General features: G+C 54.8%; 1 protein-coding gene across 5 annotated transcripts in view; it reads right to left on the bottom strand.

Annotated features, from left to right (window-relative positions):
• Window positions 1-18,093, bottom strand: part of SH3PXD2A (SH3 and PX domains 2A) — a gene marked incomplete at both ends in the record, with an annotated part of 233,145 nt that overhangs the window by 61,324 nt on the left and 153,728 nt on the right. For 4 of the 5 annotated variants that reach the window (XM_082855014.1, XM_082855016.1, XM_082855015.1 and 1 more), the window contains one exon: window positions 17,982-18,010. In XM_082855014.1, the coding sequence (XP_082711140.1) occupies window positions 17,982-18,010 (29 nt within the window). Of the gene's footprint in view, window positions 1-17,981; window positions 18,040-18,093 lie in introns of those variants that run through there. The other variant, XM_082855018.1, reaches the window with a different exon arrangement.

The following is an 18,093-nucleotide window of genomic DNA, read 5'->3' as shown; positions in this document are numbered from 1 at the left end:
GAGGCAGACATGGCTGCTGGCTCAGGACTGGGAGAATGGTGAGAAGGAGAGACGGGGCAAAGGAGAAAAGACAGGCGCAGCCAAATGAGCAGCTGTGAGTGACACAGACCAACTGCTTCCTGCCCTCCCTGCGGTCCCCGCCCCCCCCCCCGTGACAGAACCAAGGGCCCTACAGAGCAGAGTCACGGGGCCTGGTGGAAAGCAAGGGGCGTGAGACTGGGGATCTGCACAACTGGTTTTGCTGAGAACTGGCTGTGTGACCTTGGGCAAATGGCTTGACTTCTCTGGGCCACATCTGTAAAATCAAGCATTTTGGGCCCGCTGATCTCCAAGATACTTGTTTCATGTTCTAGACTCTTCCAGTAGTAACCTGCTAGTCTCCATAATGCAAGTACACCACAGTAGAAACAAATCTTTCCAGAGAAACAGACCACCTTTCCAGGGAAAACCACTTGAACACACGCTCAATATAGGAGACTCAAGTGAAGAAGTGCAACAGTTCGCTCGGGAGGCACATGAGACAGAGGAACTGGAGCAAGAATTTTTTAAAAATCTTGGTTCTTGCGCTTACCCTCTCGCTTAGCTCACTGATTCTGGGGCATTTAGCAAATCTCTGAGCCCCTTTTCCTTCTGTGAAATGGGGATAAAAATATCTACCATGTCTTTTTCGTTGTAGGTCTGCTTTAAGAGTGAAATGGGGCTTCCCTGGTGGCGCAGTGGTTGAGAGTCCGCCTGCCGATGCAGGGGACACGGGTTCGTGCCCGGGTCCGGGAAGATCCCACATGCCGCGGAGTGGCTGGGCCCGTGAGCCATGGCCGCTGAGCCTGCGCGTCCAGAGCCTGTGCTCCGCAGTGGGAGAAAAAAAAGAGTGAAATGGCCTAGTGCCTGTGAAAGGTTTTGGAGGGATAGGAATTAGGCCCCTGGAACACAGAAGGGGAGTGGGTGACAGGGACAAAGCTGATGACTAAAGCAGTGTGTGCCTGGGAGACGGAAGGCATGGAGACAGGGTCCCTCCCATGGCCATCCCACAGGACTCATGTTCCTGCCACAGCCACTCCTCCTGGCTTGCTGGACCAGCAAGAATCCAGGCCCAGAGAAAACCAGGTGCCTGCAAGTCCTGATGACACTTAGGTGCTGAACCTGACCCTTGTCAAGTCCAGGTGATTATGAGAAATCAAAGAACAATATTACAGGGGCCCCTGACTTTAAGGACGTTCCCCCCAAACACATATACACCCGAGGACTACGTTACAAACAACTGGATAGACTTAAGTTAGGAGAGGGACTCCTACTGCTCTGTAATGTTTCTTTTAATGTTGAGTAACTCCAGAGCAGGGAGAATTGGGTTCAATTTACCCAAATGTAGTCTCAAACCATGCTTCCAGAAATTCTTCCCTGGTGTAAAGCAAGTTCCACCCATCCAAACTAATAAATCCAGAGTGGGCTGAAAGCCCAGGTGGGAGAGACAGGAGGACAGCCAACAGCATAAACTCCTCGGAGAATGAAAGCAAACCAAGGGCTCAGGGGGACCAGGGCAGGGTCACCCGCCTTATCGGCTTACACAGCCCCGGCCCTGAGCTCCTGGGAGGGGAGGAGGAGCAGGGCCCCTGCCGGGAATGAATACCCCCCTGTTGTCTCTGTGTCCTTCCATTCTTCAATACCTCAGCGCACTTGAACACTCAAGACCTCTCTCTCTTTGGGAATTCTATTGTTCTTACCTCACTGCAGCCTTGAACTGGTTTCTAAATATCTGTTGTATTCTAGTCTTTTCTCTCCTTTTGTACAACTGAACCTTACATAGGGCTAGATTTCTTAAATTTCCTAGACTCCATATGTTTCTTTTCCTTTTTGACTAGGCCACCAGGGAACTCAGCCACTGCTTTCAGGTCATCAACTAATTAGGGCTTGACAGCTGCTAGCCCTGTTATTTTATTTAACAGTAGAAGGAGAAGGAGCTACTTTTTCACGAGAGCACATCCCTTGTGGCAGGCACTGTGCTGTCATAGGCATGAAGTAGCTCAAATCTTTACCAGAGCCCTCGAGGGCTAACAGTGCTTCACAGAGAAGTAGCAGCTTGACCTACATGATATATAGGGCCTGAAATAGGTCATCATGCTCAGAGCAGCAGAGACAGTGGCACAACAGTGAAAGTGATACAAATGGCATCCGGAAAAAGCATGGCATGAATTAAGATGGTCAAGACAGAGAACAAGCAATAACTCAAACACGACTTCCAGTCCACAGTCACACGGGTGGAAGCTGGGGAGTGTCCTGCTGTAAGGTGTGTGAGCTGCTACCCACAGGGGCAGCTCTCTGCAGCCTGCTCCAGGGTGAGCAGCAGCCTCCAGCTCATCAATACCTACAGCATGAAAAACTCATGCCCTTGGACTGGGGAGGTGAGGGGTCAATGCTGCTACACCAGCAGCCCAGACCCCTGGCCCTGCCTTCTACGCTCACAGCCTCCAAGGCAGGGGTGTCTTCAGGCGGTGTGATCTGCTCAGGCGCACAGGGACCCATACTTAGCAGGGCCCTGCTCTTGGTTTAACACCCTCTGTTCCCCATTTGAAATCTTTAATAATTTATGAACAAGAGGTCCCCTAAATCATGTAGCTGGTCCTGCCCAGGGCCTGAGGGTTCTGGGCCACAGGATTCTGAGCTAAATAAAGGCTGGAAGGAGCATGTGGGGACTTAGGACCAGAGAGGAGAAGTTTGCCTAAGATCACACAGCAAGTTAGTGTCAGGAATAAGGCTAGAACAAGCATACCAGTTCCCACTTTCTTTCTTTCTTTTTTTTTTTCTCTTGCGGTACGCGGGCCTCTCACTGCCGTGGCCTCTCCCATTGCGGAGCACAGGCTCTGGACGCGCAGGCCCAGCGGCCACGGCTCACGGGCCTAGCCACTCCACTGCACGCGGGATCCTCCCGGACTGGGGCACGAACCCGCGTCCCCTGCATCGGCAGGTGGACTCCCAACCACTGCGCCACCAGGGAAGTACCCCCCCCCCCGCCACTTTCTTTTAATTAATTATTTATTTATTTATTTTTGGCTGCGTTGGGTCTTCGTTGCTGCGCGCGGGCTTTCTCGAGTTGCGGCGAGCGGGGGCTACTCTTTGTTGCGGTGCGCGGGCTTCTCATTGTGGTGACTTCTCTTGTTGCGGAGCACGGGCTCTAGGCGCCGGGCTTCAGTAGTTGTGGCTCATGGGCTCTAGAGAGCAGGCTCAGTAGTTGTGGCGCACAGGCTTAGCTGCTCCACGGCATGTGGGATCTTCCCGGACCAGGGCTCAAATCCGTGTCCCCTGCATTGGCAGGCGGATTCTTAACCACTGCGCCACCAGGGAAGCCGCCAGTTCCCACTTTCTTAACGTGCATGCTAGGTACTGGGTTAAACGTTTGACTAAACGTTTAATCCTTATAAGAATCTGTATTTTACAGATGCAGAAAGTAAGCCTCAGGAAAGTTAAGCTTTTTCCCAAGGCCCCACAGCAAGGGAGTGATGGGTCAGACTTGAGCCCAGGCAAGCTGGTTGGGAATGGGGAACAAAGGGGCCTAAAAACAGGGGACTTCATTCTCTGGATCCTCCCCAGCCATTGGCCAAGGGAGGCTCAATTATTTCTGTTGGGCTTCCCTTTGTAAATGCAGCCATACTCCTTTCATTTTACTCTCAGTAGGAAGCGGCCTGCCTCCTTCTCCAGGAGCTGCCTTTCCCAGAATCCAGAGTCCATGTCGGGGCAGCCCAACCCGGGGCAGGAATGCACCGCTGACCCTCTGACCGCTGAGCCATGCAGTCAGAGCACAGTCAGTCTCCCGGCTCAGGTGGGGAATGGGGTGCGTGAGGGCTGGAGCCACTCCACAGCCCCTTAGGGACTAAGTCCAAGGACACCCACCTAGGCCAAGGCGGGCCAGCAGAGACAGCCCAGCCCCAGTGGGTGTGGGCAGAGGCCCAGGCTGCCCCCGGGAGCACCGCAGCTGCCCGGGGGGCTGCCCTGGCAGGCAGGTCTGCCTCCTTCTCCCACCCTGCTCAAAAACCCTCCGCTTCTTGTTAAACACAGGTGCTGTGGGCGGACAGAGGGGCACTGTGTGCGGGAGGCCAGCAGGGCTCTGAGCCTCTGCTCCCACAGCTGCTGCCTGACCCCATAGTAGCCCCTGGGGTGGCGGCCTCCCCCTCCACTCTCGGGCTCTCACCTCTCCCCATGCCGGGGTGCTGGTGTGCACAGAAGAGACAAACTCAACACTGTTCAGAGTTCCCGGATCCCAGCCACCCCCCTCCCTGGCGTGGCTGCCTTGGTGGTCCTCCCCCACTTACTGGGGTATCCCCCATCCCAGTCCCCCACCCACCAGCTCCCCCCGCCAAAGCCCGTGAGGAGGAGGCAGCGGCAGCAGCAGAAACAGAGGCCAGTGGTGCAGGACGGAGTAAGCAGCCGCTGCGTCTCCAGCCCCCAGCCCCCCAGCCCACCCCCTCCCCTGGCTCACCCTCCACAAGAGCCCTGAGAGATGGAGTCAACAGCGGTGGACCCAGGCCTGACAATCCCACCCCAGGGCCACAAAAAAGGCAATGTTTTATTTTCCCCAGACTGGACTTTCACTAACAGATGATAAATAATCAACCGCCAATTATCTAACGAGCATCTACCACATGCCCAGCTGGAGGCTCCCGGCTACGACCAGCTGACTCTCCAGCCTCAGGGACGGGGCACAGATATTTACAAAGACACTCTCCCAGGCACTCCTGACTGCTCCGGGGGTCATGTAGGTTTGGGGGAGGCTGCGTGGCTCCCTCACCCACCTGCCTGGTGCCACCAGGGCTGCCACTCAAGTGTATCCTCATCGCCCCAGGCTGCCCAGACCCTGCCGGAAAGCTGGAGCCAAACATAGCAGGCAGGGCCCTGGGTGCGGGCTCGTGGGGGCAAGGGGGGACGCAGCAGGGCTGAGACCTGGAGGCCTCGCATCTGTAACTGGACCCCACCTTTGGAGCAGGGATCACAATACTTCAGCTGACATCTGGCTGGACACGGCCAGAGGAGGATGGGGGGGGATGAGGGGGGCAGGGGCCAGGGGCAGAGTTCACCTGTGAACTGAGGGTGAGGGTGACCCCCTTTTCAAGGTTTGCAGGCTGCCCTTATCTTGCCCTGGGCGGGTCTCTGTATTGTTCAACGGGTCTCTGTGTCAACTGGCTCCAGAACGTCTGCATAGTGTTGTAGTCCTAGCAAGTGTCTGGCACGTAGTAGGCGCTAATCAAAATTTGTTATGAGTCTCTCCAATCAGATCTGAAGTTCCTCCAGAGTCTTAACCCTGTCAGCATTCTCACGGCACAGCGAACACAGTAGGTGGTACCCAGAAAGTCCATGGTGGCTGTTGGAAGGACACACACTCAATGCCCTGAGTCCCAAGGGTTTCACGGGGAAACTGAGGTCCAGCTGATACCACTGCTCCAGGGCCTTCTTGGCCCCCAGGGCCCTGCACTTCCTCTAGTCTAGGTTTTGGCTGGGTGGCCTGAGGTACATACGGGCATCCTCAGGCCAGGAAAGGCCCTGAGCCTAGCTGGTGCTGTGCAGAGTAACTCATAGGCAGGCCCCCAGGCCCGGCAGAACATCCCTGGAAGGCTGCGGGCTTCCAGCATCTGTGGTAAAGCCCTTCAAAGAGATTTAAAAAAATTTTTATACATAAGCAATATGGTCTATGGCAAGATGGATGCTGCAGGAAATGGGAGTCTGAGCAAAAACAACTGGCTTATCTATGATGTCTGGTGGGAGCAGGGCTCAGCAGGGCTCGGGGCAGCCTCCCAGGGTGTGTGGCTGGAGCCTGGGGCCTCTCCTCACCCCCATCCCTCTCCTGCTCTGCGTACATTTGGACCAATCCCCTGAGCTCTCGGATGCCACGTAAACAGAGCAGTGTGAGTGTGTGTGTGTGTGTGTGTGTGTGCGTGCACGCTCACACGCTCACACACACACACACACACACACACACACATATATCACTGCTTGGGAAATCCCCACATCTGGCTCTCACGTGACTGAGCTATGCCCAGGAGGCCGCAGCTGGGAGGGCCTGGAGGACAGGAGAGGGTCAGGAGTGTGCGAGCTCTCTGGGGAGCACGAAGTTAACCCTTTGGCACCACAGCTCAGGGACTCTGGCTAATACTGAGCTTCCACCCCGGGGAGAAGCCCGGAAGGAGACCGGTGCTCAGAGGGCTCTGTCCTGGCTCGCTGCACAAGTGTGAGAAGCTGGGGCCATTTTTCTGGGTCCCCCTGGCCTTCACCTGTGCCTTGAAAGGGCTGCTCTCTCTGTCCTGTCAATCCCGGTGAATCATCAACTACGAGGGAGACCCACTGGATGAAGATTTCCCCAGTGGAGACCCGTCTGTTGTCAGATGCTTAACACTTCCGAGTGCCAGGCACCTGGCTGGCCGGGCCACGGCCCTGCAGCTGCATGGAACCAGGATTCATGCCCTCCTGTCACAGGCAGGGCACGTGTCCCCTAGGAGACCAGTGGAAGCCAGAGTCCTCCTAACAATAAGGAACAGGTCAGAGGCGACCTTTGGGGCAAGTTCTCTCCAACCCAGGCCCATGTATTAATTTTATAATTAGAATTTTTTAAGCTTCAACAACTTTAGTGAACGAGTGACCGTCTACAGTGGTATCTCTGCAGAGATACTGCCCAGCAGGTACCGGGGGGATGTGGAGGACGTGCCCCAGCCCGGTTTAGAGGATGTGAGACGCTTGCACAGCCAACGCTAAGACTGACCAGATGCCTCTGCAAGCCGCTCTCCCTCTTCCCCGGGCCGACTCATTTAAAACCTCAGGGAACCGGGGGTAGAAGGTCTCACTCAGCACCCCACCCACAGGCATATCTATGCCTCCCCTGGGGAGGCTCCCTCACATCCCACCCGCTGCGCCTCCACCATGGTAGCACTTGGACATCACATCATAACTGCTGTTTACCTTCCCACCTCCCTGACCCAACTGAGAGTCCTGAGGACACGGACCTCACTGTATCCACCTTGGTATCCCTAGGCTTGGACCACAGGGCCTGGCACAGAGGAGGTACTCAGACGTTCACTGAACAAATCTATACGACAGCCACAGCCAGTGCCAGTGAGCCAGCTCTAGGTCTGGCAGGAGCCACCTAATCCTAGCAGGGTCTGGTACCAGCATCCATTCGGAAACTTGCTTCTTACCAGTTTGGCCATACCCTCACCCCTGGGACAGCGGCCACTAGTGTCAACTGAGCCCCGGGCTTAGAGCAGAGAGGTCACTGAGGAAGATGGGGAAAGGACCCTCGTACTCAGAACCCTGTGACCAAATGCAAATGAGGAACTGACAGAGGGCTCTCAGAGCCACTAGGCTCCAGGGAGGGACAGTATACGGCCAAGAGGTGACAGACCAGGAGAAACTGCCCCACCCAGACAGATCTGGGACAAGAGATGTTAATATCTGCCATGTTTGCAAAGTTTCCCCGGGGGGGGGGGGCGGCTATTGCCAACCAAGATAGTCCTAATTTGGCCTCTTATCACTAGCCTGTCATCACAGCTTTGCAAGGACCTCACCTTCCTTCCGGGAACAGTTATGTACCCAGCTCTGACCCTGACCCAACACTCAGGGAGCCTAAGGTGGTCCAGGGCCCAGGGGGAGACCCTGGCTAACAGGAAAGGCAGCTCCCAGAAACGTGCAGGGGGCCTTTTCCTACAACACAGCATCCACTGGCCAGATGCAACGTTGGGAGGAAGCATCTCGAAGAGGTGGTGGCTCTTCCTTCTGAGCACAGGGAAGTGAAGGGACTTTCTAACACGGCCCAATTTTCTTGGTACAAGAATCCAGTTCTGGGGGCTTCCCTGGTGACGCAGTGGTTGAGGGTCCGCCTGCCGATGCGGGGGACGCGGGTTCGTGCCCCGGTCCGGGAGGATCCCTCATGCCGCGGAGCGGCTGGGCCCGTGGGCCATGGCCACTGGGCCTGCGCGTCCAGAGCAGGAGGGGCCCGCGTACCGCAAAAAAAAAAAAAAAAAAAAAAAGAATCCAGTTCTAACATTAAGAAAATCCATCTTCATACCAGCTGCTTGGGTCACATGTGGCAATGACAAGATCCCGAGGGTAAAGCAGAAAGAGTTGGGGAAAAACACTTTTTCCCCCGCAAACTTCTAAGTTTCACTGAAACTTTGGAAAATTTTTCTTTGCCGTCACATTTCAAAACTGACCAATTATAAAAATGTCACAAGCCAACTGAGTTACACACACCACATTTCTATTTCTAAACGAAGTAACTTTAGATCAGAAAAAGGTGCTAACACAATAAATAATGCACATTTCCCCCAAATCTTTGTTTTTCCATTGGCTTTGTTGTTACTGGAAATGTTGCCTCGTTTGTCACATGTTTATAAGCCAAAAAGCCCAAGTGGGGAACAAGTTATTTTCTGGCTGAGGGCCGTGGTGGGAAGCATTTCTTTGCTGGACCACAATGTGGGTGTCTCCTCCTCTGAAGAGGAAAACCTTGTGGAAATAAAAGGCAGACGGGGGTCTCGTCACAGCCTCCTGATGAGGGCAGAAGGGAAGCTAGTGGCTGGGCAGGCCCAGTGGAGAGCCATTCTCCAAGGCCCCGAATGCCAGGCCAGTGTTCCCTGTCCTCTAACTGTGCTCCCCTTCCTGTACTGGTTCTGCCCCCCACCCCCAACTCGGGACACAACTAAATGCACCCTCCAGGAGCAGCCCCATCCTGGGGGTCCGATCCTGCTGCCTCCTCACTGCCTGACTACCCCGAACACTGCCATCAACCCACGTGGACGACCCACCCCAAATTCAACCCCGCCTCTATCTCAGGATCCCTGGGGAGCCCATCAAAACTGCCTGGTGTTCCCGGCCGCCACCCCCAGAGATGCTCATTCAGGAGGTCTGGGCAGGGCCTGCGAATCTGCACTTCAACAAGCAGGCTCAGGACTCTCAGCATACCTCCGGGCCTTTGCCCATGCTGTCCCCTTCCAGCCCATCTTCTCATTACCCCAGCAGGAGAGGTCGGGTGATAGGAATGAGGGGGCAGAAAGAAGCTAAGCAAGGAGGGCAGAGGGAATCAAGGCCACATACCAGCTAGCTGCCTCCTTCCCGCGAGTGAGATACGGGATTCCAGGACTCGGGGAGCCCTCACCTCCCTCGCCTCTGCTTTGTGTGTGCAAGCCAGTAGGTCAGTGGCAGGGGAGTCGTGGCACAGACATCACACTGCTGCCACATTGGCTGGCTGTGGAACAGACAAATCAATCAGCCTCCTTTCACTTCCAATTAGTTGGCTTTGAACTCCAGGGTGACATCAGGCTGAGGACCCAGAGCCACGAAAACAAAAATTATTTAAAAACACCAGCCCGGGTGAGATGTGCCAGAACACGATGCCTTCACAAGACACGTTCACTTTTGGCCGTTGGAGGGTGCCAGTCATGTCTTGGCCGTGTTCTCTAAGCAGCCTGGGCCTTTCTCCCTGAGGATGGATGGCTCGGGCAGAAAGGAAAGCTTTGCAAAAGTCTTGCTGGGACTTCCCTGGTGGCGCAGTGGTTAAGAATCCGCCTGCCAACGCAGGGGACATGGGTTCGAGCCCTGGTCTGGGAAGATCGCACGTGCCGCGGAGCAACTAAGCCCGTGCGCCACAACTACTGAGCCTGCGCTCTTGAGCCCTTGCGTGGCAACTACTGAGCCTGCAAGCCACAACTACTGAGCCCGCGTGCCGCAACCACTGAAGACCACGCATCTAGAGCCCATGATCCGCAACAAGAGAAGCCACAGCAATGAGAAGCCCACGCACCACAACGAAGAGTAGCCCCTGCTCACCTCAACTAGAGACAGCCCGCGCAGCAACAAAGACCCAATGCAGCCCAAAATAAAGTAAAATAAATGTATAAAAAAAAAAAAAAAAAGGAAAAGTCTTGCTGATACACTCTCCCAGGTTTCCTTTCCAGACACATCTCCTGCCCTCCCCTTCCCTAGCCCTTCACTTCTGCCAGGCTAGACATCTCTTCTTCCCTCAAACTTCTCAATCACATCCCAGACTCCAAGTCTTTGCTCAGGCCTGGCCCTTCTACCAGGGGCGTCCGCCCACCCCTCTGCTCATTGCAACCCCTTCCATCCTCCAGGATGCATCTCCAGCCCCTCCCATCTTGGCTAGTACCCCCGCCCCCATCACCAGCCCCTTCTATTTGACTCCCGCTGCTTGTGGATCGCAACGCATCCTGCCCTGCATTCATCAGTGAATCACTGAGAGCATCCTGCTTTCTCAATTGAGCTGTGACCTCTGTGGGGCCGGAGACCGGAGACCAGCAATCGCTTAAGAGAAATGAAAGCCTCCGGGAGAGGCGTGAAGGCTGCTGCCGTCTGCTTTGTCTCTGCCCTTCTCCCTCTGTGGCTGGTGAGCAGGGCAGGCCGGGGGTCAAGAGAGAGCCTGGCCCTGCTCTCTGTCCTACTGGGGCATTCATCCTGTGGGAAGACGAGGGACCAGAGGCTTCACAGACCTGCTCTCTCTGCTTCACCATGGCCCTCCTCACACCTCCGCCTCATTCCAGGGTTTGGTGGGAATGTGATGAGCAGGAAGCCAGGTTCTGCCCGACCCCTCACCTTGGGCAGGTGGCAGGCCCTCTCTTAGTTACTTCCTCTATAAAACGAGGAGGGTAGACTAACTTTTTATAGTAGCCAGAACCTATGGGCAGGTTTTGCTTTAAAACAAATACACCTTATTAAAGACCAAACTCAGACAAAGAGAGATTAAGGGGATATTAGTCACACCCTGTAAAGGGACCCTTTACCCAATTAAGAATCCCTGGTGACCAATGGGTTCCTTCTAGAAACCGCAGTGGGGGGCTCTCTTGGGGAAGTCCCTCTCTCAGTCTGTGGAACCTCCTGCTAGAGGTCTCCAGGGCCCAGTCCTGTTCACCTGTGGATCCCTTGGGTCGTAGCTTAGGAGGGAACAGACTTCCGTGGAAAGAGGTTTGGATCAGAAGGACCAGATTCGAATCCTGCATCTACCTGGCTAGGTGACCTCGGGCAGGTTCCTGAACCTACCTCTCCTGGTCTTTAAAAGGGGGACAAGACCACCTACCCAGGTTATTGGGAGGCTGACTGGCAACTATGAGATGGTGCACACTCTGCCTTCCCCCTCTGATCGAGAGGAGTCTCTCCTGCAGGAAGGCAAATGCCAAAGCCAGTGGTCCCTTCTGCTGGGGGACTTCCACGGTGGACCTCTGCTAGATATCCACGGTGCTGCCTCCTACTCATAACAGAAGAGGCTTAACCCTTAGTGTTTCCTGCACCAGACACGTCACACGTATTAACACATATTCAAGCCTCAAGCAACCTGGTGAAGTGCTATCGTTATACCCATTCCACAGATGAGGAAACTGAGGCACAGGGAAGTTAGGACTTGCCCAAGACCACACAGCTGGCAGAGCTGGGACACAAAACCAGGCATTCTGGCCCCAGAGCCTGTGTTCTTAACTCTACAGAATGTTCTGAGTCTAGGTTCTGTCTCCTCTGGGGCCAGGCCCTGGGCTCAAAGAATGAAAATAATGCTTCAAGCATGTCTTTTTACTCTCAAATCCAAGGTAGGACCAACTTCTCCCCGCCTTTCTGAACCTATCAATACTTAAAATAACAACAACGGCAGCTGCTATCATTGGGAGCTGCTATGCGCTGGGCCCCCTGCTAATTCAATCCTTACCTTTAATAGAGGCAGGCACTATTTTTACCCCTGTTTTCCATATGGGGGCATGAAGGTCAGAGGTTAAGCAGCTGCCAGTCATAGAGCAAACACATGGCAGAGCAGGAGTTCAAACCCTTTCTGATGCCAAAACCTAAACTCTGAACCCCAAGCAGCACACTTCTCCGCAGTGAAACTACAGGAATCCTGATCTCATTAGCTCCATCCGATGATGCAGACTGGATGGTACTAAAATGGAAGCAGGCAGAGCTCACCAAGTTCCCAAGGAAAAGTATAAAGTAAACCGGATTTCACGAGAAACATCAACACTAGCCCGAAAGAACAAACTTGCAACACTCTTGAGCAACCTCATTTGCATATAAACGAGCTGCAGCTCATCACAGGACTCCTGGGTGGGATGGGGCCTCAGACACAATCCCAGGGCCAGGATGATCTCACAGGATCCGTGGCCACCTGCGCCCCCTCGTGGTGCAAGTCAGAACTCCCCAGCCACCAGCGCCGGAGCCAGGCAGCTTCCCAGAACTCTGGGCGCCCCAGCCCATCTTTTCAGGTTTGAAGAGAAGCCCCTGCTCTGGGGGGGCCTGCTCCAGCCCACCTCTGAGCTCCCGCAGCAGTGCTCACCGGGGGGGGGGGGCGGCCAATCACAGCTAACAGCAACAGGCTCTTGCTACTGCCAGGCCCGGCACAAAGCCCTCTAACTACATCACATCCTTGAACCATCTGCACCTTCCTGCAGGTGGCTGCTACTCCATTTTCATGGGTGTGTCCATCACTTTTATGCGTCACCTTGGCTAGGCTACAATCCCCAGTTATTCAACCACACACTAATCCAGGAATTGCTGGGGAGGTATTCTGCAGGTGGGATCAGGTTCATAATTAGTTGACTTTCAGTGAAATTATACTTGATACTCCGAGGGCTCCTGGGTCCATCAGCTGAAACGCTTTAAAGGCAGAGCTGAGGCTGCCCTGCAGGAGGAATTTCACCTGTGGATGGCAACCCCAGTCGGCTCTTGGGTTTCGGACTTGCCTCACCTGCCCCCAATCACATCAGCCAGTTCCTTGCCAGAAATTTGATAGCTCCTGCTGGTTCTGTTTCTCTAGTTGAAACTGACTGATACAACAGAACAAGTGAGGTCGCAGAGCTCAGGTGATCTGCCCAAGGTCGTGCGGCTGAGAATGGGAGCCCAGGCAACCTGACATAAACTGCCCCCCACGGCCCACACCCGATCATGGAAATCCATCTCGTCCCTCCATTGCTGCCAGAGTCCTCATCCTCTCATCACCTGTCTCCTCCCCTTAACCATCTCCACTCACCGGTCAGAAAAATCCTTCTGGGATCTAAGTCAGATTATGTCCCCCTTTCCTCAGAACCCCGTAGGGGCTCTTCATCTCACAGTGAAAGCCAAAACCCTTAAAATGGCTGGCAAGGCCCTACACGGTCTTTGCTGCTGCCGCATCCCCACTACATGGCTGCTCTCCCCTCCTAACACCTTGACCTCCCCTACGTTCCACCCAGCCACAGACCTCCCACCCCTGGGGCCTTGTACTGGCTGTGCCCTTGGTCTGGACTGCTCTTCCTCAGGTAACCATGCCACTTCCTTGCTTCCCTGTCCAACAGTACATTCTTGTCTGCACAGTTCATCACCCAGAGCGGACTGCAAACCCCTCGAGGGCAGAAAGGCACATTCCTATAACCTCAACGCTTTACAGGTACCGGCATACAGCTGGTGCTCAATAAGGTCAGCTGCAGTATCTGGTCTCCAAACAAGCTGCACTTGGTCCTGCTCCCCCATCTTTGCGCAAATGCTGTCTCTTGATTAGCAAAGCCCCTGCTCTCCACCCCTAATCAGAAAAACTCCTTTTCCTGGATAATGTTCCTGACTAGAGGCTGCAGCGACCTCTCTTTCCTGACCTGCAGCGTCATTCATGCACGCACGCCTTCTTCCGTCCACCCTCCCATTCAACAAGCACCAGGGGACCCTGCTACTGGTGCGAGCCCTGCCGCAAGGTCTCTGCCTTCAAGGTGGTGGGACACAGATAATGAACAAGAAAACCCACAAGATAGAGTGCGGTTAGTGATGTGCAAGAAGCAGGGAGACCTAAAGGGGCAGCTAGAGAGTGGAGGTAGGGACAGCTTCTCTGAGGTGACAAGCAGAAATCTTAAAGAGCTAGCCATATGGAAGAATGGGGAACAGTATTCAAGCAGAGGGAACAGCAAATGCAAAGACTGTGGAGAGAACGAACCCAAAGTGTTTAAGGAATGGAAGGTGATGGGAGCAGCTGAGCAGAGGGCTGGGGTGGGAAGGGGGGACGGGGATGAGGGCAGAGCCTGGGGCAGGGTGGCAGGCAGGGGCCAAAGCACACGGCTCTGCAAGCCCGGGATAAGGAGTTTTTCTGGGTGGGATGGGAAATCTTGGAATTTAGGCAGAAAAGCACATTATTTGATCCATGTGTGGAAGAGCTCACTCTAGCTGCGGTGTGGAGGGGCTGGGGTGGGAGCAGACAGGCTGAGGAGGAAGCTGGGGTCCTCCTGAGAGACGGAAGGGAGCTTCCAACAGGTGTGACGGTGGAGGTGGGAGAAGGGGATGGATCTGGAGGTCAGGTGGGCAAGTGAGAGGAATGGAGAAGTCAGGGATGACCTCTCCAATGCTGGGCTTGACCAACAGGGTGGATGGAGCGAGAAGGAAGATGCGGGAAGGAGCAGGTTCTGTGGAGCGAAGGAGCAGAAATAAATTTGAGGCTACACTGTCTTTGGGGTCTCAAGGTCGCCAGTCCTGCCTCCTCTGTGAGGCTGTCAGCCGCCTGAGAACTTTCTTCCTGTTGACTCCACCCTCCCCAGGCCTGCCTTGTAGTCCTGGCTCTGTGCTCAATAGGAGATCCCTCCAAGAGATCCTCCAAGGATGGGCTGGGGCTTCGAGGACTAAAATGTGACAAGAAATGACCAGGGAACAAGCATTCATGTTCTCCACGCAAACATCCCTGACTGGAGCGACCTTGGGAAGCTTCACGCGCTTCATCACAGAGCAGAGTGAAGCCCAAAGTATGAACTCAAACCCTCACTTTGCCACAGACTCCGGGCAGCCACCCTCGGAGACACAGCTTCTCATTTGTGAAATGCGAATCCTACCAGCCACCATGCAACACGGCTCTGGGCAGCAAATAAAGAAATATATGTAATGTTGCCAGCACATAGTAGATGCTCACTAAATAATAACAGTAGCACTTTGGGAGAACTGTCCAGTTCTCACTGTAGGCAGTGGTCTAAGCACACTTACATATAGCAGTTTATGTAATTTCATCATAACCATATAAGGTGTGTATTGATCAGGGTTCTCCAGAGAAACAGAACAGAATATTGAGAGAGAGAGAGAGCAAGAGCGAGCGAGCGAGCGAGCGAGGGAGGGAGGGAGGGAGGGAGAGAGAGGAACTGGCTCACGTGATTGGGGGGGCTTGGTGAGCCCACAGCCTGACGGCGTAGACTGACAGGCTGGAGACGCAAGGAAGAGTTGCAGTTCAAGTCCAAAGGTGCTGGCAGAATTCCTTCTTGCTTGGGGGAGGTCAGTCTTTCTCTTAAGACCTTCAACTGTTTGGATGAGGCCAACCCCCATTAGGGAGGGTAATCTGCTTTACTCAAAGTCCACTGATTTAAAAGTGAATCTCATTCAAAAACAAACGCCTTCACAGACACATCCAGAAAAATGCTTGACAAAATATCTGGGCACAGCCAAGTCGACACATAAAATTAACCTTACCAGATGGATAAGAATATTATCCCCAATTGACAGAAGGGAGGACAGGGTCAGAGAGGGTAGGAAGTCTGCCCAAGGTCTGAAAAGCCAGACTCTGAACTCCTGCAGTCTGGCTCCAGACCTGGCACTTTTAACCATGACACTAAGTGGCCATTATCATAAGCAGCGTAAATTAAATTTTTCCATCCATCCCTTTCCTGGCTGGAGAGTGGAAGGCAGAGAAACCGGGGAAGCTCTCCCTGGGTGGGGCCCTGTCTTGCTTAGGAAGCAGCACAGAACCTGAGCCTTAGAGATTGAGGGTACAGCAGCTGGGAGGTTATGAGGCCCAGCCCTTGACTTTATAGTTGCAAACTGAGGCCTAGAGTAGAGAAGGGACTCACCCAGGGTCCCAGGGCTTCAGAAAGTAATGCTGATGACAATAAACTGACACTTCTACAGCAGTTATTGGGTCCTACGGACTTTTCCACATTAACTTATTGAATCTTCTACATGTGAGGTAGAGACCATCATTATCTGTGTTTTTTTAGGCAGAGAAAACCGAGGCAGAGAGGTTATGAAAATTGCTTGAGGTCACACAGAGCCAGAATCTGAGCCCAGGGCTTCCCTGGTGGCACAGTGGTTAAGAATCTGCCTGCCAATGCAGGGGACACAGGTTCGAGCCCTGGTCCGGGAAGATCCCACGTGCCACGGAGCACCTAAGCCCGTGTGCTATGACTACTGAGCCTGCGCTCTAGAGCCTGCGTGCCACAACTACTGAAACCCGCGTGCCTAGAGCCCGTGCTCTGCTACAAGAGAATCCACTGCAATGAGAAGCCCGCGTACCGCAACGAAGAGTAGCCCCCCTCGCTGCAACTAGAGAAAGTCCGCGTGCAGCAGCGAAGACCCAACACAGCCAAAAATAAATAAATTTATAAAAAAAGAATCTGAGCCCAGGCTCAACCGGCCACTACACCTCTGAGGCCCAGGGCAAGTTTCTTGGGGAGAGGGGTGTGACAGAACGCGATCCCATGTTTGCCCCTCCTTCCAGGTTCCCCCACCTATGACTCGGGCTGCAAGTGACAGCTGAGGAGATGCTGCAATTCCTCAAGCTCATGAGGCAGCCTCACCCCCTGTTCATGGAGGAAATGCTGTTCTGCACCAGGGGTGGGCATACCTGAAGCACCCCTCCCCAGGTGACAGGCATGGGTGCACACGCAGTCTCATCCCACAGCTAGACACAAACACACACCAACCCACAACTGGATACATCCTAACACACTGGCACACACACACCCAAACAAGTAAACATACCCTCAAGAGCACACAACTATGAAGCCCCACATGAACACACACAACCCCCTGTACACACACGTTCCCCCCATATGTAAGCCAGGACACATCTCTCCTCATCCCAGTGAATATAGAAGCAAGCACGTATACACACAAAACATACGGACCCACACTCAGAAACGCACCATGCAATCACAACTATCCCAATTCACAGCCCATCCCTCACACACAGGCACACACACCTCTTCTGACCCACAGTTCAAAGCACCTGGACACAAGTATCTCCCTACAACGTGAGCCATTAATGTAAGCCAGGTGTTCATACACACGTCCCACATCCCCAAGGCCAGAGCCCCAGATGGTTGCGCACCCCCATAAATACGGACAACACACAAGCCCACACAGATCGCTGCATTCCCTTCCCCGCCCCAACTCCCAGTACACACAGCCCTAAGTACAAGGGGCCACCCTCTCCCAATTAACTGCGCCCCGCCCACGTGCTGGCATTTGCCTAGTCCCTCCTCCCCCACCCAGAGAGAATCCTCCTCTGACCCCAGCCGACTGCGCCCTAAACACAGCGTCCAGCGTCCAAGGACCTGCCCCGACGCTCCCCGTCTCCACCCGCTTCGAAAACTCGGAGTGAGCCCGGCACCTGCCGGGCCGATGCCAGGGTGGGTCGGTGGCCTCCCATCGGGTGTCTCTGAGGGCCACCACGCAGAGCCTCCACCCCGGCACGGTGGAGAACGCGCTCAGAGTTGGGGAAGGAGGGGAAGGTCTGCGCTGCAGCCGTTAAAAACCCAGTCTCTGCAGCACGATTCCCCTCCCTTCCCCTCCGCCCCTTTTCGGTCCTGGATCTCACCTTCCCACGGCGAAAACCCAGCCTCTCGTTTCCATTAACCCTTCCATCGCTGCCGCACCGCGGGAAGGACCGAGGGAGAAACCACAGAGGTGCCCAGGAGTTGGCCCCGCAGGCCCGGGAGGAGGATCCGGCTGCACACGTCGCGGGGGCTTAGGCCCTTCACAGGCATCCCCACACTCCCCATGCACCCGCTCCCACCCCCACCGGGAGAGCCCGAGGGGCGCGGTGCGAGGAGGAGGCGCGAGTACCAGAGGTCTTAGGGGGCGTGGACTGAGGAGGGGGCAACCACAGGGAGTACCCTGGCCCACAGGACCACAGGGCAGGCGGGCGAGGACAAGCCCCCAGAAAGTCCTCCGCAGGGTCGGAGCGGCGCGTGCACGAAGCGGGAGGGGAGGCTGGAGGGAAGAACGCCCGGATGCTCCCTTACCTGATTTCCTCTTGGAACTGCCATAGTCCCTGAAAAAGAAGCAACAACAGACAGACATGGTTAGGGTCGTGCGGAGGCGCGCGGCCGCTGGGCTGCAGGGCTGCGGCTGCCG

The sequence above is a fragment of the Leucopleurus acutus genome (assembly GCF_964270905.1).
Source record: "Leucopleurus acutus genome assembly, chromosome: 14".
NCBI lineage: Eukaryota > Metazoa > Chordata > Mammalia > Artiodactyla > Delphinidae > Leucopleurus > Leucopleurus acutus.
The sequence above is the reverse complement of the archived record's forward strand: the minus strand, read 5'-3'. Positions and strand labels throughout refer to the sequence as shown.